This window comes from Leguminivora glycinivorella, chromosome Z (assembly GCF_023078275.1).
Source record: "Leguminivora glycinivorella isolate SPB_JAAS2020 chromosome Z, LegGlyc_1.1, whole genome shotgun sequence".
NCBI lineage: Eukaryota > Metazoa > Arthropoda > Insecta > Lepidoptera > Tortricidae > Leguminivora > Leguminivora glycinivorella.
Window position 1 is genome coordinate 50499154 of NC_062998.1, and position 26981 is coordinate 50526134.

At 36.2% G+C, this 26981-nt stretch overlaps 2 protein-coding genes across 4 annotated transcripts in view; both read right to left on the minus strand.

Moving 5' to 3' along the window:
• The window catches only part of LOC125240692 (Krueppel-like factor 8), a 181300-nt gene that overhangs the window by 132503 nt on the left and 21816 nt on the right, over window positions 1-26981 (minus strand). The window lies entirely within an intron of this gene.
• Window positions 13616-14606, minus strand: LOC125240693 (OVARIAN TUMOR DOMAIN-containing deubiquitinating enzyme 7-like). Its single transcript, XM_048148711.1, has 2 exons — window positions 14474-14606; window positions 13616-14028 (listed from the first exon to the last, which is right to left on the minus strand). Exon 2 carries the CDS (start codon window positions 14017-14019, stop codon window positions 13621-13623), a length of 399 nt encoding a protein of 132 aa, XP_048004668.1. The 5' UTR covers window positions 14020-14028; window positions 14474-14606; the 3' UTR covers window positions 13616-13620.

The following is a 26981-nucleotide window of genomic DNA, read 5'->3' on the forward strand; positions in this document are numbered from 1 at the left end:
ACACACACACACAGACAGACAGACACGTCAAACTTATAACACCCTGTCGTTTTTGAGTCGGGGGTTATTTAAAAAAAGGTTCATAATTAGTATGTAGTCTGTGATGAGCATTTCTTTTTTTTTTGTCAATAAAAAAAATTTGATTGTTTTAGGGAATTTTAGGTCAATTGTACTCAGAATCACGAGTACTTTCAATCTCACTGGGAGACAAAAAGTGTCCCAGAATTTCCATACATTTTTGTTACTTTCCTCTTTTGTTACCCCATACAACATGTACGGAAAATGGTAACAAAATAAGAAAAAATCGTAAAGGACAATTTTTTTAACTACTAGGATTGAAAAAGCTAGTAATTCTGAGTAGAAATAGCATATTTTTTTTCAAAAATATCACACTTCATAAAAGTGGCAAAAAAAAAATGCTCTGATCATACCGGCTGGCCACTGTGGAGGCACCATTATGATCACGCCCAGTGTAGGAGCACCATAAAATCAAATTAACCCTCTCGATATGTATAGAATTAATTATATCGGTAGCAGTGAGTGATAAATCCGACCTAATTACATATGCATTAAGACTTAAATTGGCTCGGCTCGTTTTAAAGGGCTTAGCTAAGTCACTTCTCAGAACATAAATGTTCTATATCTCAATCATCACCAAACTAAAGTGAACTGTAAAATCTTTGAAATAAAGTTTATTTTAAGTTTGACAAGATAATGAAGTAAGGTGGTTTTTATACAGGATGGATAAAAATGCCAGTGGTATTTTTTTATGTTTTCCCGAACTTTGGTGTTTTTTTTTTTCGTTTGATCGTTTACTATGTTTAGATATAAGGGGAGAATGCTGACGATTATAGTTGGATGGTGATAAGCAATAATGTGTCAACCCACACGCCAACCATTTTGAGAAAATGGCGTCTAAAGATTTTTTCTCATTTTTTTGTGTTTCTCTTAAAAAACATTGTTTTTTATATAGATTGTTGTGTTTTTCAGCTATAATACGTTCAGTAGTAGTGATTATTGTAGCTTAATTTCAAAACAAACTTCAATTTGACGAAATAATGCCCTTTTCTTTTATTGCGAATTGTTCGACGACGTCAAACTTTTTCAAGACTGTGTTATGATACTTAACCCACTTTTGCTAATTGTTTAAAAATATCTATGAGTCTTAAATAAACATGTTAAAGCACATAAATTGTTATTGTAAAATACTCTACCTATGCATATTTTTAACTTTATAAGTGTTAAGTAACATATCAGTCATGGTCACTTATGTTATTAGGTATAAATAATAAAATAATAATAAATATTATAGGACATTCTTAAGGTGCGTTTAAACGGCGCGTGTTAGCACGATCTTACGCGAGCCGAGCCGTCCGTGTAGATGCGGCTCGGCTCAATACGAACGCGAGCCTGTGCGTTTACACGGCGCGAGGTAGCACGATCCTACGCGAGCCGAGCCGTCCGTGTAGATACGAACGAAAGCCTATTATATTGTTGCGATTTTTGTGACCGAGATGTTTTGGGTTCCATATTGATGGTTCCTCTTCATATAATTCAATAAAGCTTTGAATCATATCATTGCTCCACTCCATAATTCGAACACATGAAAACGCCGATAAATAAATTTATAGTTTAAAAAACTCTAGAAAAACACGCTTTTATAAATGCACGTAAAAGCCAAAAATAAATTATGGATCGTTCAAGTTGTCTCTATTTCTGGGATGAAGAGTAAACTATGTGCTTTTAATTATAATATTTGATTGTAAAAGCGTGGGGCGAAAAAGTCCTATACTTTTTCTACTTGGTCTAACAAAATATGAGAAAATGTCCAAAAGTGGTAATAATTGTACCGGTGAAGGCTCGTTTTCAAAAAATTGGCAAAAATCAATAATAGCAATGTATAATCACTAAGGCATAACAGCAATTTAAGTAAACGTTGCAGATTAATTTAGTACAAAACTTACTTCGATGTGATGTAGATTTTCAAAGAAATTGTCACTTAATTTTAGGTAATTTCTGAAAAAAATTGAATTCGCCTTAGGCTAGTTTACTCTTTTTCAAAAACTTAAAATAAAAATCTAGTCTGAAATGATTGTGGTACAGGATATACGAATTATAAATTTACCCGTTTTAATATTCAAAATTGTCCAAATTTTACAAATAAGATCGACTGATTCAGCTCTATACGTGCGTTTTTCTAAACGTGCATTAGAGAAAAATTCATAATTAATTTAGTGAGTTAGTTTTCAAAAATCCAGTCTTATAAAAATCAAGATAATAAGATGCTCTAACTGGAACTTGAATTGAAAGCAGCCTTAAGGGTCACAAAAAAGACCCTAACCTGACTTAGTTTAGATATACTGATTCGGTCTTTCCTTTTTCCGCTCATAAGGGTCGCAAGAAAACCCTAACCTAGCTTAGGCCTCGCTTCGCTTCGGTCAATAATAGGTTTGTTATAACGTTGAAAACGTAACGTTCGAAGTTCATTACGTGGCCTTTCTCACAAGCGCAAACAGAACTATGATACGATATGCCATCATGGAATGCCAGTGCCTATCTTCGGGCTTCATTATCAGACCTTGAAACCTAATCGTTGTCAAAGTTCATTATAAGACTTTTCTAAGAAACCCAAAAACAGCTATGATAAGAAGTTCCATCATGTAGTTCTAGTTCATATCTTCCGGCTCCATCATCAGACTTTGGAACCTAATCGTAGTCAAAGTTCATTACAAGACTTTTATAAGAAACCCAAAAACAGCTATGATACGATGTTCCATCATGTAGTTCCAGTTCATATCTTCCGGCTCCATCATCAGATCAGACTTTGAAACCTAATCTTAGTCAAAGTTCATTACAAGACTTTTCTAAGAAACCCAAAAACAGCTATGATACGATGTTCCATCATGTAGCTTTCCAGTTCATATCTTCCGGCTCCATCGTCAGATCAGTTCAACAGTACCATATTATTGTATTGTCATCAGAACTGCATACAGCTGCCAATTTTCATTACGCTACGATCCTTGGAAGATGGTTAAATTAGCCTCCGTAGATTCCATTACATAGTTACATACACGACGACCTAATAAAAGCGTGTTAAAAACTTAAAACTCGACTTCCGTCGTCGCGCGCTTTGTACCATCTGTTTAGACGGCGCGTATTAACACGAGCCGAGCCGAAGATGGCGCGCGCGCCTTTGATCCGTGTCGAAAAAACCGACAAGTGATGGATCGCGCGAACTTTGCCGAGTCGAGCCGAGCCGCGCCGAGCGTAGCTGTTTAAACGGCGCGTGGCGCGCCGGATCACGAGCCGAGCCAGGCTCGGCTCGCGTTATCGCGCGCCGTTTAAACGCACCTTTACACAGATTGACTGAGACCCACGGTAAGCTCAAGAAGGCTTGTGTTGTGGGTACTTAGGCAACGATATATATAATATATAAATACTTATATACATAGAAAACATCCATGACTCAGGAACAAATATCTGTGCTCATCACACAAATAAATGCCCTTACCGGGATTCGAACCTGGGACCGCGGCGTAGCAGGCAGGGTCACTACCGACTGCGCCAGACCGGTCGTCATGTAGGAATCAATACATTATTTATTAATCAAACCTTTTAATGATTTTTCTACTCCCGAACTGTTATTCGTCATTTACAGGATTGTGCGTATCGAAAAAACTGAAAACGCATTGTTTGGTTCTGTAATCATGGCAACGCATTGCATTAACGATACTGCGTGCGTGCGCGGGAAGGCTTTGGGCAGCTGAGCTGACAGTGCAAACCTTTGCAATACAGGAAACAGTGTGAATTTCGCGAGAATTATTTAAAAAAACTATTAAAAACTAAGTGCATGGTCGTTGTAAAAGTATTGTATGCAATGGTGTTTAACTGACTCCAAAATACTCGTGGAAAGTACGCCCCTCATATTTCTTGACCTCCTTTAAACGCCTGTTGAATAAAATACTATAAATTAACTATTAGAGTAATGATCATTTCTAGACACATATTTAAATTATCTGTGCTTTTTCAACAAAAAATCGTTACAAAAACCAAATAATCATCTTTAAAAAAAAACAAACTACTTATCTAAAATATACAACAAAATATTTTTTTACGCTAAGAAATAGACTAAGTCATTTAAATTATGAATAACTCATGACTTGTACAAGAACAAAACATAAAATATCTTTAACAAAATAATAAACTACCATTCAGTAAGTATTCAAAAATCAAACAATATTTTTATGCATACATTAACACGTCTTAATGTAATTAGTAATTATAAAAAAATAGTAGCCTATATTAGATTTTTATATAAACACGTACTTGTAAAAAATGTTTGCAAATTATAATAACGAATATGTATATTCATGACTTAAAATGTTCAATTTCGTACTGAATTAACCATTCATGTGCAAAAATATACTAATGGACTAAGTCATAACTTATTTAAACATAAATTAATATGAACAGTTATATTTTACAATATAGTGTCATGGTACTTACACCAAAAACGAACAATTTATGACCCGAATATAATTTAACAATAATGACTTATGTTTTATAACACGGGTCGTAGCATAAAACAACGAATAAAATATCATTTTGCAATAATCATTCAAGTCTCATAGTGGGTAACTATGTCATTTTTTGCGTTTTGCAAGAATGAGTCAAGTGTAAAAAAATCGTTGAGTCAACCCTCATAACACATTATTGTAATTTAAATATGTCTTCTGCCAATTACTATAATAAGTTAAGGTTCTTGACATATTAATGCAAAACAGGCAACACACGATATAGGATTTGTGTTAACCTATTTTTTTACTTTTGGGATAGTAAAAATTTTCAAAATGAATAGGTCATTTTTGCAAATAGAAGTTTAAAAATCCAGCTATAACATGGCATTAAAATCTCATTTTTTTAGTTTTTGTGGGTTGACACATTATTGCTTATCACCATCCAGTTACACTATGCTTTTAGTGGGACAAAAAAATGCTGGATTTTAGACCACTTTAAGAATGCAACAATTAGGTTTCAAAAGTTGGAGGAAACTGTCGCTTAACAGGGTTAGGTATTATTTATTTTATTCTATCGATATAATATGAAATAAATGTGGAACATATCGTCACTACTTTTAAAAAAAACTTGTATCTTCGTCTGTCAATGAAAAAAAAATTGTAGTAAGTATGTATGGAATGCATATAGACTTACTGCGTTTTAACTTTGAGGAGTAGCGTGAGATACGACACTTTTTCAAAGTAGTGACGATATACAATTTATGTACACTAAGGAACCAAAAAGAATTGCATTAATTTTGTCCCGCAGGCAAATTCAAATCTAGGGTAGAAAGGCATTTTCTGGGCGAGCTCACTACATCGTAGGCTAATTCTTTGCCTTTGGCTAGTCTGTTGCCAAGAGTAAACCCATAATATAACTTTAAAAATCTAACAATTCAATCTAAAATAACACAGCCACTAAATTAGGTTTTCAATAGACATTATAAATAAACCGCCGCCCGCCATTTTCGGCAACAATCGTCGCGTGCGCATTGTATAGAAATGACTTCATAATTCGTCAGAACAGGTTTCGCTGGTTTGTAAACTGATATTTTTAAATTGTCCGTTGGAAGTTTGAACGGTCGGTGCGGAAAAGCAAAAGTGTTCGACTGGTTTAAAAGGTTGCAATATAGCCTGTTGTAGGTACATTACGATACAAGTGCGGAAAAAAGGAAGTTCGAAACGAGTGGCGATAAATTAAATCACGACCGGAGTATTTTCATATCGGAGCACGTGTATCGTACCACGTTTTTCAGTAAAGATGGCCCTTTGAAGTTTCTACCTGACAAAAACGAACTATTTTGCGCACTAGAGCGGGCAAAAAGCACCATCTGTACTGAACTAGTACATTACGATAACATACTTACACCTGTATCTCATAAAGGGGTAGGCAGAGCACATGAAACTACTAAAGTCTCAGTGCCACTCTTGGCAATTAAGGGCTTAAAAGAAAACGAAAATTGTGACATTGCAGTGACAGGTTGCCAGCCTCTCACTTACGCCACAATTGTAACCCAAATCCCACAGTCGACTTCTACGACACCCACGGGAAGATCCGGTGGTGAAATTCTTAACCCGTCACCACACAGGACATTACGATAAAAGTGCGGAAAAAAGGGTTCGAAACGAATGGTTCGACCGGAGTATTTTAAATCGACACGAATTACGATTTTTCACGTGTATCGTACGACGTTTTTCAGTACAGGGCTATCACACGATTTGGCCGAGAAAAGGCTCCGCGAAAAAAAAGAAAAATCAGAACATTCGCATATGTCATTTTTATAGTTACCGCCAATTGATATACAGCAACCGCTCTGCAAGGGCCTTACCTGTAAAAAAAAAGTAAAAAGGTAAAGCATAATTTATTTTTATTATAAACGAAAAAAAACAACTATAAGAACTGAAAGAACTGCAGCCAAAAACAGCAAAATTCATTTCATTTTTTTGATATTGAATCTGATGATGATGATTGAGTTTTAACCATAAAAATTGGTAATAATAATATAGAAAATTTAAAGATTCTGTCAAAAAAAAGGGCATTTCAATGGCAATTTTTAGATGGTTCCTTTACGGTAAACTACGTCCAAGTATAAATATTAAACAAGGGAAAACCTCTATTTATACTGTTTTTGTAAAGAACTCTTACTAGCGTGGTCAAAATATTTTCAATTATGATGGCTAGAATATGAAAAATAGACAACTAGGGAACAAATCAAATTATTTTATTTAATATATTTTGGCGGGCGGGTGGTCTAGTGGTGAAGACGTTAGCCGCGTAAGCTGAAGACCCGGGTTCGATTCCCGGCTCGGCCACCAGTGGGCGTTGTCGTTTTTTCTTTCGTGTATGATATCTATTTAAATTGATGAGAAGTAGATTGCCTGTGTGGTGACGGGTTAAGAATTTCACCACCCCCTTTCTTCCCGTGGGTGTCGTAGAAGGCGACTGTGGGATATGGGTTAAATTGTGGCGTAGGCGAGAGGCTGGCAACCTGTCACTGCAATGTCACAGTTTCATTTTCTTTCAACCCCTTACTTGCCAAGAGTGGCACTGAAGCTTTAGTAGTTTCATGTGTTCTGCCTACCCCTTTATGGGATACAGGCGTGATTGTATGTATGTATGTATGTAGATTAAGAAATAACCATCAACTTTAGTCTTTATAATTCACCTGACAGACTTCCTTGAAACACTCGACCCTATCGATATATCCAACGTCTTTACTACTAAATGTATTCATTAATTAACAATAATAAAAAAATGGCATCGATAGAATGTCAACGTCTGGCCGGCAGGGCCTTAAACCCGCCCAAGGTCACACCCGGTCAATGGCGGCTATGACGAAATCGCAACTATTCGAACTTCCCAGGCGTGGGAAGTGGTGTCGAAACTATGTATTAACAGAAAAAAGAAATTAGGTATCAAGTGCCACAGTTTATTGAAATATCAGGGTATCTAGAAGATCTTAACTTAATCCAGTGGTTGGCAAATAGGGCCCGCGGGCCGAAGCAAAAGCTAGTCCATACTAATATTATAAATGGTTAAGTGTGGGTCTGTTCGTTTGTCCGTCTTTCACGGCAAAAAGGAGCGAGGAATTGACGTGATTTTTAAGTGGAGATAGTTGAAGGGATGGAGAGTTACATAAGCTACTTTTTGTCTCTTTCTAACACGAGCGAAGCCGCGGGAAAATTCTTTTTCAGCTACTTGAACGGCTACTCAAAGATATCCATAGTTGCCGACCAAATATTACAGTCTAGCCGACAAAGATACAGATTTATCGATTTCTATTTCGGTTATTGTAAATATAGATAGGCGTGCTACCAGTGTTGAGCCATGGCCGTGCATACGTTTAATATTTCGATCGAATATCATCTAAAACGAAAACGCTGTTTAAATTTTTCAAACAGTCGATAAACAAGTTTTCAAAAACAATGGTGGCTAACGCCGTGGCTTGCGTGGGCGACGGTCGCGCGACGGCGATGCGACGCATACGAAATCAAACCTTATCGATATGGAAATAGATGATGCGATGAGACGCGACGGCGACGGTCGCCGGTCGCCCACGGAAGACACGGCGTAAGACATTGGTTGCAGTTTGCAGTGGCTGGCTGGCAGAGCCCAGAGCCGCCATACCTTCCCCATTTTCTCAAGGATAAAATTTTATTCAAAATCACTAACTTCCCTTAAATTCTCAAGGCTGATTGTTATATATGTGTTAGAAAGTACTGTTAGGAAGATAATCATGATTTTCTAACCATTTGCGCCGGCCGTAGCTTGAGAAATTAGGGTAAGTTAGAGACTTTCAAGCGTCTGGTAAAAGTTACGGCCAGAGGAAATGGTCAGGAAATGATGATTATCAAATCCTTACAGACTTTTTGGAGTTTTTGGTCCATTTGGTCTTACCTATTTGTATCAGCTCGGCTATCAATAGCTCCATTTCTGCACTTTCAGTCACATGCAAGTCACATGTCACTTATATGGCTTTTAACCTAAAACCCAGTATGACAGTACAATAAAGAGTAATGTTCGACCTGTCATATCTCACTAATACAAGCATAGTACGCGTTCACCTACACGAGTTTAGACTGTGTGCTAGGAACGCGCCTCTTTCATATATTTGATAGCCAGTGTCCGAGGTGTGCCTAAAATATGAGGCACAACGAGACGCGATTACTTTCCAATCTCAGCAACCATTTATAACACTTTTAACATACATTACGTAAATATTATACACTTTTATGTTTATTTAACATATCGAACAGGTTTATGGTAATTTCACAAACCGGTTTTGAAACCTTGACATTCGTTGAGGCATTAGGAAAAGAGTTTAATTTTATTCATAGACATTTCGTCAATATCGAGGAGTTTTTAAACAAATCTAATGAAGCTTAAGGCTGTTGCACACTAGCGTATCTTTACGCGCGTATGATCATTACTCGATGGATGTCACGAGCGTATATCTACGAGTATCTTACTTTCTCTACACGCGCTTACGCGCGACTTTTTTTATTTTCCCATTTTTAACCCCCGGCGCAAAAACTACAAGTTTGAAGTGTCTGTCCGTCTGTCTGTTTGTGTATCTATCAGTGTGTGTGTCTGTCTGTGGCATCGTAGCTCCCAGACGGATGAACCGATTTAGATTTAGTTTTTTTTTGGTTGAAAGCTGAGCTAGTCGGGAGTGTTCATAGTCATGTTTCATGAAAATCGGTCAAAAATCGGAAAAAAAAAACCTATATTTAGATATTTTAAATTCAAAGCTAGTCTGTAATGTCTCTATATAACGGCCCTTTAATCATCAATCAATAACATAATAGCATATGAATCTCAGCATAGATCAATTTATGCTGTTTCCCCTATATTATTGTTGCCACTAAATTACCAATATATGAAGTAATTGTGCAGTGCTTATATCAATCTATCACTCAATTGAGCCTATTCCGGATACCTTATTGTGTTCGGTAAAGGCTCAACTGGGCATTAACACCTGTTAGTATCGATTGGGATGCAATTACCAGAATTACAATAACATTTGATTAATATCGGATACATTTCGCGGAAGCGTTATCACAAATACATTACAGGGTGCACCACCAGCTGCAGTCGCGTCACCACGTGCGCTTCAGTTCGTTCGTTGTGCGCGTGCCGCGGCCGCTGCAGGATACCATCGCGAGCGCAGACTTATGGCCGAAAGGTGTGGTTTTTCGGCGGTTCCGGGGCAACCTGCCGAATCCTACACCGGGGCAAACGACGCAACGGAGCCACGCTGTTTCGTAATCGCCTAAATCAATTGTTTAGTTGTAATACTTTTATTCTTTGTAATGTTTTTTTAATGTTCTTATTTACTGTTTTTTGTATTATTTAATTTCATGACGCATTGGATTTATCTGTAATGTCATTGAAATATGTTTTCAAATAAATAAATAAATTACAATTTAATCTTTAAATATTGCCCATGACAAGATACCTTCAGTCTACGTAAGCTTGCACCTGTCGGTAGCTCCGGCTTTAGCCCTACTCTTGGCCTATACCACACCTCGGACACTGGCGATCAAATATATGAAAGAGGCGCGTTCCTAGCACACAGTCTAAGCGTTCACGAGCTTGTATGAGTGAGATATGACAGGTCGTCTGGTCGCGTTTTTGACAGGCGGTAACTGTGAGGTAAAAGCGGGTGGGCGGCACTTTCAGCGCGGAGCGGGAGTGGCCATACTGTACGATAGTACTCTTTATTATACTGTGCCTATACTCTGTACTTTCAGGCATTGAAAACATATCAAATCATTCATAAATTTTCGGGTAGTTACAACATTTCGTCACTACTTTTAAAAAAACTTGTACGTCTGTCAATGAAAAGAAAATTGTAGTAAGTATGTATGGAATGTATATAGACTTACTGCGTTTTAACTTTGAGGAACAACGTGAGATACGAGATTTTTTAAAAGTAGTGACGATTTGTCGCAACAAAAACCAATGCAATATGTCATTGAGCAACCTGTATCTCCTATACTGTTTTTAACTTTTTGATTTGGTCGTACAATATTTTCATTTACCCTTAACTGAGATAAGAAGCCTTTTGAGACCTTCCAAAGGACCTCCACCTTACCTCTACCACAGTACAAACCAGTAATAACTCTTCTAACAACCGTACGCCGCGCGGGGTGCACACAAGCGCGTCGTGTACGTACGCAACACATGCCAGCGGATTTGGATAAACGACATAAACGTGGATAAGAATAATATGCATAATGATATTTTTTTGTATTTTCTGACTGATATAATGTGGTATTTTTAACTAAGATTTAAAAATAACAACATCTTGCTGTCGAGTAACATTTATAGTAATTTTGTTCAACCACGTGCTTTCGAACGCAGTATGTACCTTTCATTTCATTTCATTTCATTTATTAACCATAATGTAATATGATCATTACATGGTAAGTCAGCATTTTACAATATTTTATAACATTTTACTATGTAAGTAAGTAAGCTTAGTATTAATCATAATAAATAATAATCTATTTACAAATTTCGTCAATTACATTATTATTCAATGATAAGTATTCATTTATCGAATAGAAGGCATGGTTTGGAAAAATTTTTTTACTGTGTTTTTAAATAAATTAAAAGGTAAATCTGTGACATTTGTGGGCAATTTATTAAAAAGCTTTATTTTTATGAAAATTCCCTGTTTTTGGCATTTTTTCAATTTAAGAAAGGGAAGTATTAGCTTGCTATTGTTCCTCGTATTATAATTGTGACAATCCGAACGCTTAAGTAAGGTATTTGATTTGTTATGAACTTCTAACACAGAGTTGTATATGTACAGTGATACGACCGTCATTATTTTAAGCTTCAAAAAGTAAGACCTCGCCGACATGCGCCAATTTACCCCACATATTATTCTGATTGAGCGTTTTTGTAGGATCAGTACCCGATTTATATCTACAGCATTTCCCCATATTGTAATTGCATAAGCAAGTAGACTTTGTACATGAGCATAGTAAACAGTTTTTAAGGTTCTTAAGTTAACTAGGGGCTTTAGTTTCAACAATGCGTAATTGGCTGATGCTAGTTTATTACAGACTTTATCAATATGTATGCTATGTGTTAGTTTGCTGTCAATTTCATATCCTAAGAAACATGTATTGTGAGTATACTCAAAAGTGGTTGTTATATTCGTATTTCTTGAAATCGTTTTGTAGTTTACAAATGTGCTTTTATTTTCATTTAGTACAATGCCATTACATTCAAACCATTTGTGTAAAATGTCGGTAATGCATCGTAGGTGTCTTTCCATTGATGATTGGTCTTTGTGTCTGACCCCAATATGCGTATCATCTGCAAAGAGAGTGATCTGCGCCCAATCCGGCATATTCGAAGGCAAGTCGTTGACATAAATCAAGAATAGTACTGGGCCCAAAATGGAACCTTGGGGTACGCCAATTTCATTCAGTTCGGGGGATGACATATTTTTTCGAACTTCAACCACTTGCGTTCGATTTCGCATGTAACTGGTCATCATTTTTAATGCTATGTCGTCAAAACCATAGTGGTGCAGTTTACAAAGAAGAATATCATGCCGTATACAGTCAAATGCCTTAGATAGGTCGCAAAACATGCTAGCGCATTTCTGCGACCCATCCATAGACTCTAGTGCAAAATCCACGACTCTTCTTATAACCATGGCTGTCGACCTGCCTTTTCTGAAGCCATATTGGTGGTGCGAGAAAAGATCGTTTTGTTCGAAGAAATCCATTATTCTGTTTTTTAGAACCGCTTCTAAGACCTTTGAGAAAACAGGTAACACGCACACTGGTCTATAATTACTTGGGTCATTATATGTCCCTTTCTTAAAAATAGGTACGACTCTGCCGGTTTTCAGTACTTCTGGAAATGTCCCTTCCTTCATGCAGCTATTCAGGACAAATAGTAGTAATTCCATGATGTTGTCATTATATCTTATAATCTTCAATATTCTGGTATCCATGCCCTGTATGTCTTTCGACGTTTTGTTCTTTATTTTTATTATTATCGTGTGAAGTTCTTTTAAAGTTACTAGTCCGAAACATATTTTCCTGTTTGGCTTATTAACAGAATTCAGATATTTTTTGGATTCCTCTGCACTAACTTTCAAGTTACATGTTATTTTTTCTGCTATAGTGGTATAAAAATCGTTAAATTGTTGTGCCATCTTAAAAGGATCTTTTATGCTGTTTCCGTTTTTGTCTACTAACTCTTTAATTTCATTCGGGGGCCCTGTAACACATCGGTTTGTTTGTTCGTTCACAACCTTCCACGTTTCTTTGATTATATTATTAGAGTTCTGTATTCGTCGAGAGATTCCCAATCTCTTAGAGCAGGTCATTACTTTTTTCAGCACCTTTTTATACGCTTTTATCCTGGTTTTTCTATGTTCATCAGGAAAGTGTGCTTGTAGTATCTCCATTTTATTTAGATTCTCTCTTGAGGTTCTAATACCATTTGTGATCCACGTTTCGTCTTTGGACTTTACAGTGACACATTTTTCTGGAAAAGCTATATTGTAATAATAATTTATGGCTGAAACTAGTGCATTCATCATTTCATTTGCATGACTTGAAGTCAATATTTTGTCTCTGAGTGTAACATCGTTATTAAAAAGGAAGTGGAAATAATTACAGCTTTCATCATTAAAAACCCTTGTGTTAATTCTATTGCTTAGGATTTTATTGCAATTTGCTTTATCTGAAAATGTATATTTTAATTGTATGAAATTATGATCTGATATTTTATCTTCCAATACTCTGCCTTTCGCGTCGCCGCTGCCGGAGAGTATAACTACTGAGTCGTCCTTATACTGTGCCTCTACACTTCTACTAAACTGCGATGCACTTTAGTTATGTTTGTCTACCATCTCCTATTTTTCTCTCTCAGTTATTCTAAGGTTAGCTGGAACAGATCCCTTATAGGGATAAGCTCGCCTTTGTACATAACCATAATAATTATTCACTGTTTCTTTTTTTGTGTAATTTGTAATTTGTTCTGTCCAATAAAGTGTTTACTACTACTACTACTACTAGAATAAAACAACTAAAATTCCAAAACACTGTAATGTCCCGCGTCAAAATACCCCGAAAACAGCAGATGCTTCTCGACAGGGCCGTGTCCATAATCTATGGTCCTATTGCACCCATTTCTATGCACCTTAAACGTGTAGTCTCTAAATATCTCACTGGCAGAATGAAGTTCCACGTGCCCTGCGTATTCTCCGTCTCTCGCCATCAGTCTGTAGTAATCTTCAGCTGTTTCTATCCCGCTGCCGTAGGAACGGTCTCCTATAATGAAGTCCTTGTATCTGTACCAGTTTTTGACGACGGTGTCTATGACTTTCATGCGGATTTCTCGATGTCTCTCTTGGTTGTGGTAGACGCAGTAAGCGATTGAGCGGAACAGGCAGTTCCCGTCGCCACGGATTGAGATGATACGCATTGTGTATGTCTAGAAGAAGAATTATAGCGTAGATTATATTTTAACTATTAATGGGTGAATAAACCTGATTTTGATGATAGATAGACAGAAGCATCAAGCAAGCTACTCTTTAGATAATAAAGCAACCTTCAAATTAAAGGTAAACAGGCATCTTCTGGACATCACGTCTTTGCCATTTATAATTTAAAAAAAAATCTAGGTCTAATTTCTTTTTAAAATACCTTTTTTAAATAAATATAGCAATAAATATCGACCGCATAATACGCGCGCTATAAAATCTTGATCAATACGCGGTAAGCGACAACACGAGGTCCAAAAACGAGCTTATAAAAATAGACACTAGTCTGTAACCTGTAACCGCCCTTAAATCATACCCGTGCTTAAGTATGAAGGTTGAACATTAAAACTAACTTTTTTCACAAACAGTCAAAACATACGCTGTCAAAAACATTACCTTTTCTAACGAAACTGTATAATATTATCTTCACTTTTCAACAAACATAGTTTAATCCGCCTTTATAACTGCTTGAAACTTCTCAAATCAATCTATTTAACAAGAATTTAACAATATTTTTCGCAACGTTTATTTACATAGATATGTCAGTGGTGGCGTCATTTGTGTCAATGTCTAGGACGCTGTCACGTCATCGGTTGAATAACTATGAGTCATAATCGTAAGCGACGCTTGAAATATTGTTGTATTTTGTATTATTTGTATTATATTTGTTTAAAGTGTAATATTTATAGTTTTTTGCGAAGTGATATTTAACGAGAAAGTATGCAAGAATTAGCCAAGAAATGTGTTTTACCGTGAATGAGTTTTTAATAATAAAATCAATGTTTTTAATAGGCGAAACCATATTCCTATCTTGTGGAGTCTTCAACTTGTATTATTATCTCTCAATGAGTGTTTTAGTGATTGTTCATATTTCATAATAAGATTAATAAGTGCCATTTCTAGTGATATGACTAGAGTGAGTGAGAGATTTTGAAGAACAGCAAGCCGATTTTTGAGTTTCACGCGTTCGAATTCAGAAAATTGTCACTGAAAATAATAAGCAAGCCACCGTTTTCAACCGGTATTTTAGTGACAAAATCCCGTATGCGAGATTCAACAATCGCCCTCCAGATATGATTATCAAAATGAAGAACGGTAAGTAATGAATTTTAAAAGTTTAAACTTTTAGAAAGATTTACAATTCAACGAATAGAATTCATGCAGGCGCGAATTCTGTGCATTTTCATGCAGTCGATAACTTCAAAACAAAATATTATTGAAATATATATTAATTACTACGTTTTTTAATAAATTAAAAGTACTCTATACTGCAAAAAACAGTAAACAAGTGCTTATAAATGAAGGAATATTAGCGATTTAAAAAAAAAACCCGCTATCGAAGTTATACCAATAACATTAATCAATTGTTTTCAAAATACGTGCGAAAATAAATCCGCTTTTTTATTCAATAATCCTAATATTTTATTGCACATTTATAATACTTTTCTTAGTAATCTAAATATATGACTGTACTTGTCTTATAGTAACCAAGGTAGGCACTTGAGTGCTAACTTAGTCATACCATATATTATCTCTCAATCTAGACTCTGTGCAAAAAAGAAGAGCCATATAATCCATACTAATATTATAAATGGGAAAGTGTGTGTGTGTCTGTTTGTTTGTCCGTCTTTCACGGCAAAACGGAGCGACGAATTGACGTGATTTTTTAAGTGGAGATATTTGAAGGGATGGAGCAAAAGCTAGTTAATATTATATTTCTCTTTTTGTTCGCAATATCTAAAATCGTATGCGACTTTGCGCGCCGTCTACAAGTGCCTTTGTTATGTTTATTGTAACTGGAAACATAAATTTCTCGTCGATAAAGTATAATGAATCACACTACTAAGAAATTATGAAATCAGCTGATTTCATTTGACGATGTAGTAAAATACCTAAGACTTATAAGCCAATTCAGACTCACACTATTATAAGGACATCAGAACGAAGTCATTCGGATATCGCGCATTTCTCTCGCTCGCTGTAGCTCAAACATATAATGTAACTCCGTAAGTGGCTGACAACACCAAATTGTGTAAAATTGATGTTACACGTTTTTTAAGACAAACTATTAGTCTTAGTAAGGCAAGTAAATTATATGTTATTATTCATTATATTTCAAAGAACATAGCCGTACTCGATAAACGATTTAATGAAATCGGCTCGATAGAAAAAAATTGCAAAGATTGGTCTCGAGTTAGTCATTAAACGGTTGTGTGTAGTTCAATTATTCACTTAGTTGTCTTTAGTTAATATTATAATAACAAATATATACATATCTAAAACCCTAACGAAACATTTTGCACAAATAATGCATCTTTCTATTTATTTATTTTAATATTTTTCCGCACTTTTCGTACCTATCCGCCCTCTTTTAGTGACATCGCGCTCTCACTTACACCCATACGATTAGACAGTGTACGCTAGCGTCAAGGCCATTGGGTGCTGTCAGCGTCGTAAGTTCGTATCTAACCCGTGTTTTTAACCCCCGACGCAAAAACGACGGGCTGTTATAAGTTTGACGTGTCTGTCTGTGTAAAATGATATGGTGATAATGATATGGAGCTACGATGCCACAGACAGTGTGTCTGTGGCATCGGAGCTCCCGAACGGATGAACCAATTTAGATTTAGTTTTTTTTGTCTGAAAGCTGAGTTAGTCGGGAGTGTTCTTAGCCATGTTTCATGAAAATCGGTCTATTAAGTCAGGGGTTTTTCAATTTATTTTTTTTGGTTATTGTATTGTATTGTATTGTTTTTATTCACCATAAAGTAATATGTGCATTACATGGTATGTCGTTACAAATAATTAAAGTATATATGTACATTTAAATATAACATTGAAAACATGACAAGCGAAATATATATATATATATTTTTTTTTTTTTTTTTTTTTTTTAAGAACATGCGAATTTGTTCATGTCAATATCACAGTTTAAATATTCAGTGACAGAGTAGAAGGCATGCTTCCTGAAAAATATAGATATTTTGGTCTTAAAACTATTTGTTTGGAGGTTAGTTATTTCTTGTGGCAATTTATTGAACAGTTTGATCTTTAAGTGAACGCCCTGTTTTTGACATTTTTGCCGCATCTTAGGTAGAAGCAATTTGTGTCTAGATCGCGTGTTATAATTGTGTATATCAGATATTTTTTGGAGAGAGTCCGTTTGTTTGTGAATTTCTAGCAAAGAATTATATATGAATAATGAGATTACTGTCATAATGCCTAGCCTTTCAAAAAGTGGTTTGGCCGAATCCCGTTGGTTGACACCGCACATTATCCTCACAGAACGCTTCTGTAAAACTAGTACTTTCTGAATATCCGATGCATTTCCCCATATAGTTATGTTATCCGTTGTCTTGGCGCGGGTGTGAATGACATCTTTCTGATATCCTATTTTCAATGCAAGTTTGAATTGCCCTGTTAGTGATAAGAACCTCATTGTATTTGTTTGCGATAACTATCATTTTACACTTTAAAAGCATATTAGGACATTATCACAATACATTATATAGCTTGGAATAGGTTGGCAAAACTGATAAGTACTTAGTTATGTATTAAATATGTGTATTCATTTGATACAGTATCTTGCCTATATTATGTATAAGACTCGAATTATTATCAAGACATTTAAAACGAAATTAAACTGGTGCTATTAAAACCCTGGCCAACAAAAGGAAGAAACGAAGACATGTTAAGAATAACCTAACCCCAAAATAAAAAAAAATGAAAAAACCCCCGACATAGCGGACCGATTTTCATGTAACATGGCTAAACAAGCTTTCAAACAAAAAAAAACTAAATCTAAATCGGTTCATCCGTTCAGGAGCTACGGTGCCACAGACAGACATACACAATCAGACAGGATTAGACAGACAGACATGTCAAACTTATAACACTCAGTCGTTTTTGCGTCGGGGGTTAAAAAGACTATGCTGCAAAGTGCAATGTACCCATGAGTAAATAAATAGTGTATTTCGTGCAATTTATGGCAAATATTAAATGAACTGCAACTTAGGAACTGCACTTTTTTGATCCATTTTTGAAAATTTTATGATATTTCTACTCAAAATCACTAATTACAAATCATTAGAACAGGGTGGCTAGCCGAATGGCACAATCGCTCACGAAACGCTCACGAAACGAAGCGCTAGTAGATATCTATCTCTATCGCGCTTGCGTATTGGCGCGACAGAGCCAGCGGCGTATCGCTTTCGTTTGGCGTCGGAGAAATGCCATTCGCTATGCCCTACGTGCTGCACTTTTTTGATCCATTTTTGAAAATTTTATGATATTTCTACCAGATAAGCAAATAGTAAAGTCATATAAAAGTATGTTGCTGAACAATTTACCTAATCTCTGAATTGACATAAATGTAGTTGAAATGTAAGTATATTATTATAATACTAACTTTGAACAGGTAATGTAATGCATGATCTCAATTAGACCTAACTCAATTAGAATCTAAATAATAATAGATTAGGAGTTTTGTTTGTAAAATTCTATAAAAATGACTGAAATAAACAGTTTAAATTTTAATTTTTTTTTATTTATTTATTCAGCAAATAGGCCACAGGGGCACTTTTACACGTCAATATACAAGTTGAACTGAAATTACAATTGATAATACTAATTCTAAGTTCTAACTAAACTATTAGGTACGCTACTACAATGATTAGAGATGTATAAGGTCTCTAAATGTCGATATTCAACTAAAACTACTACTACTACTACTACTTCACTGGCTCAGCGACCCAAAAATGATCTTGGCCTCCGACACAAGAGATCGCCACTCTGCCCTCTCACTCTCTGCACTCTGTCTCTGATCAGTAGACCTACCAAAATTCGAGTCTACAAGACTGTTATTAGACCAATTTTGATGTATGGGTGTGAAGCTTGGACACTGACACAGAAAGAAGAAGAGATTCAACTAAAAACTACACATAATAATATAGAAAAGTACAAATACAAAAAAAATAAGTCTAAAATTATTTTAGAGATGCAAATGACTCTAAATGTCACAACTAAAGATAACATGTATACTTAATCTAATTATCCTTAGAGATGTATAGGGTCTCCACTGGCTTTTTCAGTCCTAATAGGTAAAGGTTTTCCTATTATGTTACCATTTTCCATATAATTTGTATAGGTACATACTTTGCTATACAATGCACAATTGCACATACCTATACTGAGGCTGCATTCCTAGTACGGCCACCGGCATAAAATAAGTGATGATTTCTGTACCTTGTCACATTAACGTCTTGTTTGAAATGTCATAAGAAATTATCAAACGATTTAAAGCGACAAGGTACAGAAATCATTCTTTATGCCGGTGACTGGAGACTTGTACAGTCAGCATAAAAAAACCGGCCAAGAGCGTGTCGGGCCACGCTCAGTGTAGGGTTCCGTAGTTTTTCGTATTTTTCTTAAAAAACTACTGAACCTATCAAGTTCCAAACAATTTTCCTAGAAAGTCTTTATAAAGTTCTACTTTTGTGATTTTTTTCATATTTTTTAAACATACGGTTCAAAAGACAAGTTAGAGGGGGGGGGGGGGGGGCACTTTTTTTCCTTTAAAAGTGATTATTTCCGAAAATATTAATATTATCAAAAAACGAACTTAGTAAACCCTTATTCATTTTTAAATACCTATCCAAAAATATATCACACGTGGGGGTTGGAATAAAAAAAATATCAGCCCCCACTTTACATTTAGGGAGGGTACCCTAATAAAACATTTTTTGTTGGCGTGATTGATATACACATTGGTACCAAATTTCAGATTTCTAGTGCTTACGGTTACTGAGATTATCCGCGGAGGCGCGGACGGACGGACGGACAGACAGACATGGCGAAACTATAAGGGTTCCTAGTTGACTACGGAACCCTGAAAAAGTAGCGGATCAAATAACGCTTCAGAAGTGTCTAACTATCATTCTATACCCGCTAAAAAAATAGGCGTGTGTCTATCCATACTAATATTATAAATGGGAAAGTGTGCGTGTCTGTTTGTCCGTCTTTCACGGCAAAACGGAGCGAGGTACAGAACTGATGTGTTTTTTTAAGTAGAGATGGTTGAAGGGATGGGGAGTGACATAGGCTACTTTTCGCCTCTTTCTGACCCCTCAATTCCCTTAAATGGAGGGAGGAGGGAGGGGGGGTCACGATTGTACGAAGCATTCCGCAATTTTCGAATTTAACGCGAGCGAAGCCGCGGGCAAAATCTAGTAGGTACTCAAGTATCACTATCACTATCAGTATCACTATCATCACTTCACTATCACTATCACTACATAGTATAAAACAAAGTCGCTTTCTCTGTCCCTATGTCCCTATGTCCCTATGTATGCTTAAATCTTTAAAACTACGCAACGGATTTTGATGGGGTTTTTTTTAATAGATAGAGTGATTCCAGAGGAAGGTTTACATGTAGGTATAGTACCCGTGCGACGCCGGGGCGGGTCGCTAGTACATAATAATTAAAACTTGTTGACACATCTGACCGCGAACTGTATAGATTTATCTGTATGTATTTAGAAAAGTTATTTAAGGTGTCAGATACTTTTGGTGCCTTGTTTTATTAACAGGGCCCAAATAGGCTGCGTTCAATTTAATTGAGGCAATTTTCGATAACCATATTACAGCCCTTGACACTAACCTAATTCTGTGGAGAGTTCGGAGGCTCGCACCAAATATCGTTTACTAGGTAGGCTGTAGGCAGAGGCACAATTATTCCTAGATAGGTTTAGGCGTTGGGTTCGGACACTATTATGTGACGTTTCGGAGGTAATATTACTATGTTAGCAATATCGACGAACTATCAGTGGCCCGTTTCTCGAAAGGTACAAGCCTTGTATTACAAGTGTGTTTCCATAACAACCCATACGATTTGACAGTTCGCGAACTTGTAATACAAGGCTTGTACCTTTCGAGAAACGGGCCCCAGGGGGGTTACCATGACGTACTAAAGACGTTCAGTTTAGGTTGAGAGAAAGGGACACAGCTATAGCAGTTACATAGCTCCGTCCCTCTCTCTCAACCTAAACTGAACGGCTTTAGCACGTCATGGTAACCCCCCAGGTATTTCGTATTTAACCGTTATGAGCAACTGAAAGTCATGTTATAAGTTTGACGTGTCTGTCTGTCTGTGTGTGTGTGTCTGTGGCATCGTAGCTCCGGAACGGATGAATCGATTTCGAATTAGTTTTTTTTTGTTTGAAAGCTGAGTTAGTCGGGAGTGTTCTTAGCCATGTTTCATGAAAATCGGCCCAAAATTTTGAAAAAACCCCGGACCGCGACATAGTGGACCGATTTTCATGAAACATGGCTAAGAACACTCCCGACTAACTCAGCTTTCAAACAAAACAAATTAAATCGGTTCATCCATTCGGGAGCTACGATGCCACAGACAGACACACACAGACAGACAGACAGACACGTCAAACTTATAACACCCGTCGTTTTTGCGTCGAGGGTTAAAAATCGCGTACACAAATATGTGACGTCACCATTTACTTATGATTCACCGGCACTAGGTCAAGTAAACTCCGACCTTAACGCGATAACCTAAGGACTGAATCGGAGTAAACAAACTCGGTGGACAGAACATGTCAGCTTTGTAACGAAGGTGTTAAGGTCTCATTTCGAACGTGAGCTTAAGGTATTAGTTGTGTGATTCATATTAAGACTTAAGTGGTGGCGACTGTCATACAAATGTGGTCCTTATTTTACTCCCATGGTATAAAATAAACATTATTGTAAATATTTTCACAAGATTTAGGGCCAGTTGCATCAACCACATTTGACAGGCACATCATCGTCAGCAGACATCTATGGAACTTCCCATACAATAAAATTTAACGAACACTTTAACGGTGACAGACGGTTTTATGCAACCGGCCCTTGAAGTATGCCAACTATAGTTGTGCCCCTGCGTTTTTTTGTTAATTTTTTATAGGAATATAAGTTAAAAAAAAACATTAATTGAAAACAGTGCTGTGCATTATAATACGAAAGACATATATACTACTAGAGACTAACTCCCTACGAGGTTCATTTTTCGGTTTATATGAGTGGGTCATTAATATTTGACATTCTCAGACTAAGAATATTAATATTTGACAACTGAGGTTCATAAGTTAATCCATATTCCATAGTCGAGAGATGGCAGTCTTATAAGGTACATCGGGGCAAATCTCGACTGGGGGCAAATGTAACCGGTCCATTTTTTCCATGTTTTACAATGTTTGTATTATTAAATAGCAGCAGCGGCTGGTCCATACAAGCCGATTCCCACCGGCTTGCCTAAAATTGATTACTAGTGAAGTACCTAATATGTTAAAGTAGGTTTCTTTTTGTTAAATAGTGTGTATCGTTTATACATGGTAGGCGTGTTCAGTGGATACAATCACTTTCTCTTGTATCTTTAGTAATACTTGCACTAACTATAAATTCGAAAAATGACGAACGAAAGCGCTATCAGCTATGATTAATTATACATCTCTGAGAGGAAAATCAGGACAGCGTTTGTATGGAGAACCAGCCGTCCCATTTCCTCGTAATGAGAATGAGTTGTTTGGAAACATTACGGTTTAATATTAATATCTTTGTTATGGAAAGCGATAACGGCAAAATAATGTGTTGTTGAGATATTACAAGGTGTTTTTGTTTTATTCCGATAACTTTGGTATGTCATGTGAACGCCGAACAAGATAAGATGTATTTTATTTTGAATAATGCAGTTTCGTTTTAATGGAAAGAAGAATATGGATCAAAATTTTAATTTTTTGTCCACCCCACTTTTTTTGTAACATGGGTATTTTTTACGCGATTCATACTCAGAATCCTAATAGGAGAAAAAAAATGTCCCAAGATTTCCATACATTTTTTCGAACCTTCCATTCCGTTACCGCCATACAAAATGTATGAAAAAATGGTAACGGAATGGGAAAAAAACTTTGGGACACTTATTTTCTCCTATTAGGATTGAAAGAGCTCGCGATTCTGAGTGGAAAACACATAAAAATTTCCAAATCCAAAAAAAAAGTGGGGTGGACAACTTTGAAAAAAATGGCCCAGGTATCGAATTACCGATGGATCGATGAGGTCCGTATTCGGCCCATCTCTAGTACCTACCCAGTTGACCACTTGTGTTATATCCTCATGGGCAATTCCACGTAATTCTAATTTAAGTGACCACTTCATCGCATGTTTATTTATTTATGATGCAAATTAAAGTGTTACCTTATTTCTTACACTAAGGGTCGGTTGCACCAAACCATCTGTCTCCGTTAAAGCGTTTGTTAAATTTTATTGTATGGGAAGTTTCATAGACGTCTGCTGCGTGACGATGATGTGTCTGTCAAAGGTGGTTGATGCCACTGGCCCTCATTGATCGTTATTAATCTACTTCTACTTCGTACGATCGTTATTTATCTACTACTTGCCTAGGTCTAAGGTGAACTATTGTTACCAGTGTTTTCGGTAACAAAAAGGAAAGTTTCATATAAACTTTAAAAACTTTTTTGAAAATTGATTATAGCATACAGTATACGTAACCATCAGATATACAGGAGCAGTATGCGTAGCCGAATGCACAAACGCTCACGATAATATCTCTTTCGTAGCTATCTATCTCTATCGCTCTTGCATATTGGTGCGACAGAGCCAGACTACATTCTTGACAGTAGAGGCGTGTTCCGATATTTGTGAGAGCTTTAGTAGCTCATAAATAGGTTATTGTTTTTCAAAGTTGTTCACAATTTTGGATTTGGAATTTTTTATGTGGTTTCCACAGAATCGCGGGCTCTTTCAATCCTAATAGGAGAAAAAAGTGTCCCAAGGTTCTTTTCCCATTCCGTTACCATTTTTTCATACATTTTTTATGGCGGTAACGGAATGGAAGGTTTGAAAAATGTACGGAAATCTTCGGATCGAAAGACCTCGCGTTTCAGAATATGAATCGCGTAAAAAAATACACATGTTACAAAAATAGTGGGGTGGACAACTAAATGGCCCAAGTAACTGATCACGACTACACAGAATATAGTGCTCAAACATGTTGCAAAGTTTGGCCTGATTTAGTAACTAATTTAATTCCATCGTCTATACCTAATTACGTGCATATGGCACTCGAGACTTTGACCTGATTCAATATTTAGGTTGCCTAGGCGTGAGAATATCTAGACTTAAGTTTCTGAAGACTGTTACGAAACCAGTTTTACATACAAACCCAACCAATTTCCTTTCTGGATAAAAAGTATTATTGTTTCTTCTGAACATTTTTTGTTCTGAAATTCCCGCCAATTATTTTTTTTAATGCAATCATTCGTTGTTATAAGATTTTTATTAAAAGTAAATTTTTGTAGGTATATTTCAAAAATCTTCATCTAGTAGGAGATAAGTCACCCAATTGTTTATTACCTTTTTCGTTAGGATCAACGAAAAAGGTAATTTTGCAAATAAAAACGGTAACGGAATGGAACTAAAACATTCGAGACGACCTTTTCGTCCGGTAGAAAATAGAAACAAGTGGCTTTTCTTATACACAAAAGGTCACGGGACTACATTTCCTCAGTCGAGTACTAGGTAAATAAGGAGAATCAAAGGGGGGTGTTGTTAAATGTTTGTCTTGTTACTAAGGTCGTTAGTGAGGTGAGATACAAGTGGAAGAAATATGTATTATATATTATATATAATAGTTTGCGTGTGCGGATATAAAACAAATATTTATGACTTTAATGAATCATTAAATAATAAAATATTTTACGTGTCTATCATATATTATTTTGGACCCTGATCAGCGGGCGTAGTACGCTGATCTGATAAACTTTATAGCGTCGGTGCGTCCCCATCGCACTTACAAATAGTGCAAAAAAGGCCTGGACGTTGAAAGGTTTGGACGTTATCAGTTATCACGCTGCGGTGCTTGCCCGCCAGAACGCTATGGGTTCCAAACCTAACACTGAGAAAAATTACAACCAGTTTTCATGTTCGTTCAACAAGTTTTTTGGTTAAAATAGCGCCTACGTGCTCTTTGGTTCAAACAACAAGCTACTTGTCATTTGAATCGGCAATATATTAGAATCAACAAGTCGATTTTATAAAAACAACCTGACACATATTGTTTTAAACATACGTTTGGCTGATTCAAACGGATAAACCGCAACAAGTCGAACTTGTTAAATTCACAATGCAAATTTCTCTCAGTGTAGGATGAGCAGATATCCATACCAAAGAGGATCGCGTATGGGCCATTTTTTTTTTCAAAGTTGTCCACCCCACTTTTTTTGTAACATAGGTATTTTTGTATATGTTAAATTATTTAAACACTAGCTTTTGCCCGCGGCTTCGCTCGCGTTCAATTCGAAAATTGCGGAATGCTCCATAGTCCATACAAACTTCCAGCCCCATTTTAGGGAAGTGGGAGTTGAATAGCCTATTTCACTCTCCATTCCTCCAACTATCAATAAAAATCACGTCAATTCGTCGCTCCGCTTTGGCGTAAAAGACAGACAAACAAACAGAGACACACACTTTCCCATTTATGATATTAGTATGCATATGGATATATTTTTATACTTAGGTACTATCGCAGTATACGAACAATTATTTTGCGAACTAATAAACTTATAGCACAATAAAGATTACAGACTAAAAATATAAAATACATAAACAGTTAAACACACATACTAAGATGTCATTTAAGATCGATTCACCAGCTATTTATCTATCTATATAAATACATATTACATCTTAAATACAGCAGTTCTACAAAATCATGACGAACGTACAATTCCTTTCACTACACGTCACAGTTACAGGAAACAGACCGTTTTATTATTAGATACCTACAAAATTTTCCTGTATTGTGTCATTACAGGCAAACTAATGGTACATTGGTGTTGTCAATAAGGATCATCGGCCTAGAAATGCATAATATTCCTTATAAATAACTGGCGAAGTGTTGATTTTGGCTAATCACGTCACAAATATATACTTAGTTGTTAAAAGGAAATTCCTAGTTATGTAAGACCAATGAGACTATATAACTTACTAAAGAATATAAATACTTAACTCAATTCAAATAAAAGGGTTTATTTCCATGACATTTGGAACTTATTTAAAGTAAAGAACCCATATATAAGATTAATAGTTAATTATAAACGCGATATATTTAATTCAAGTTTCTAATGGGGTTTTAACGCGCATGTGACACTCTTTGAGTTGCAGGCGTCCATAGGTTAGGGTGACAGCTTTCTATCAGGCGGACCATATGTTTGTTTGCCACCAACGTAGTATAAAAAATAGTACATTCCGATACAAGTGCGTAAAAAAGGGAGTTCGAAACGAGTGGTGATAAATTATCAACTTTGATATTATTATTTTGTCGTGTGGTGACGGGTTAAGAATTTCACCACCCCCTTTCTTCCCGTGGGTGTCGTAGAAGGCGACTGAGGGACATGGGTTAAATTGTGGCGTAGGCGAGAGGCTGGCAACCTGTCACTTTAGTGTCACAGTTTCGTTTTCTTTCAACCCCTTATTTGCCAAGAGTGGCACTGAAACTTGAGTGGTTTCAAGTGCTCTGCCTACCCCTTCATGGGATACAGGCGTGATTGTATGTATGTATGTATGTATTTTGTCGCATTATTTATGAATACTACTTTAGATAAGGAAAAATGTACTAAAAAACATAACATTCAGTAGAAAAACAGCAACAAACCTAAAAAAACAACTATTAATTTTTTTTAACCATTTTTAACCGACTTCAAAAAAGGAGGAGGTTCTCAATTCGACTGAATGTTTTTTTTTATTTTTTTTTTTATTTTTTTTTTGTATGTATGTTACTCGATATCTCCGAGAATCGTGGACCGATTTTCAAATTTTTTTTTTGATCGAACGGGTA

Bases quoted from the DNA above. Each gene is read 5' to 3' on its own strand.
- LOC125240693 (XM_048148711.1), bottom strand. From the start codon at position 14,019: ATGCGTATCATCTCAATCCGTGGCGACGGGAACTGCCTGTTCCGCTCA.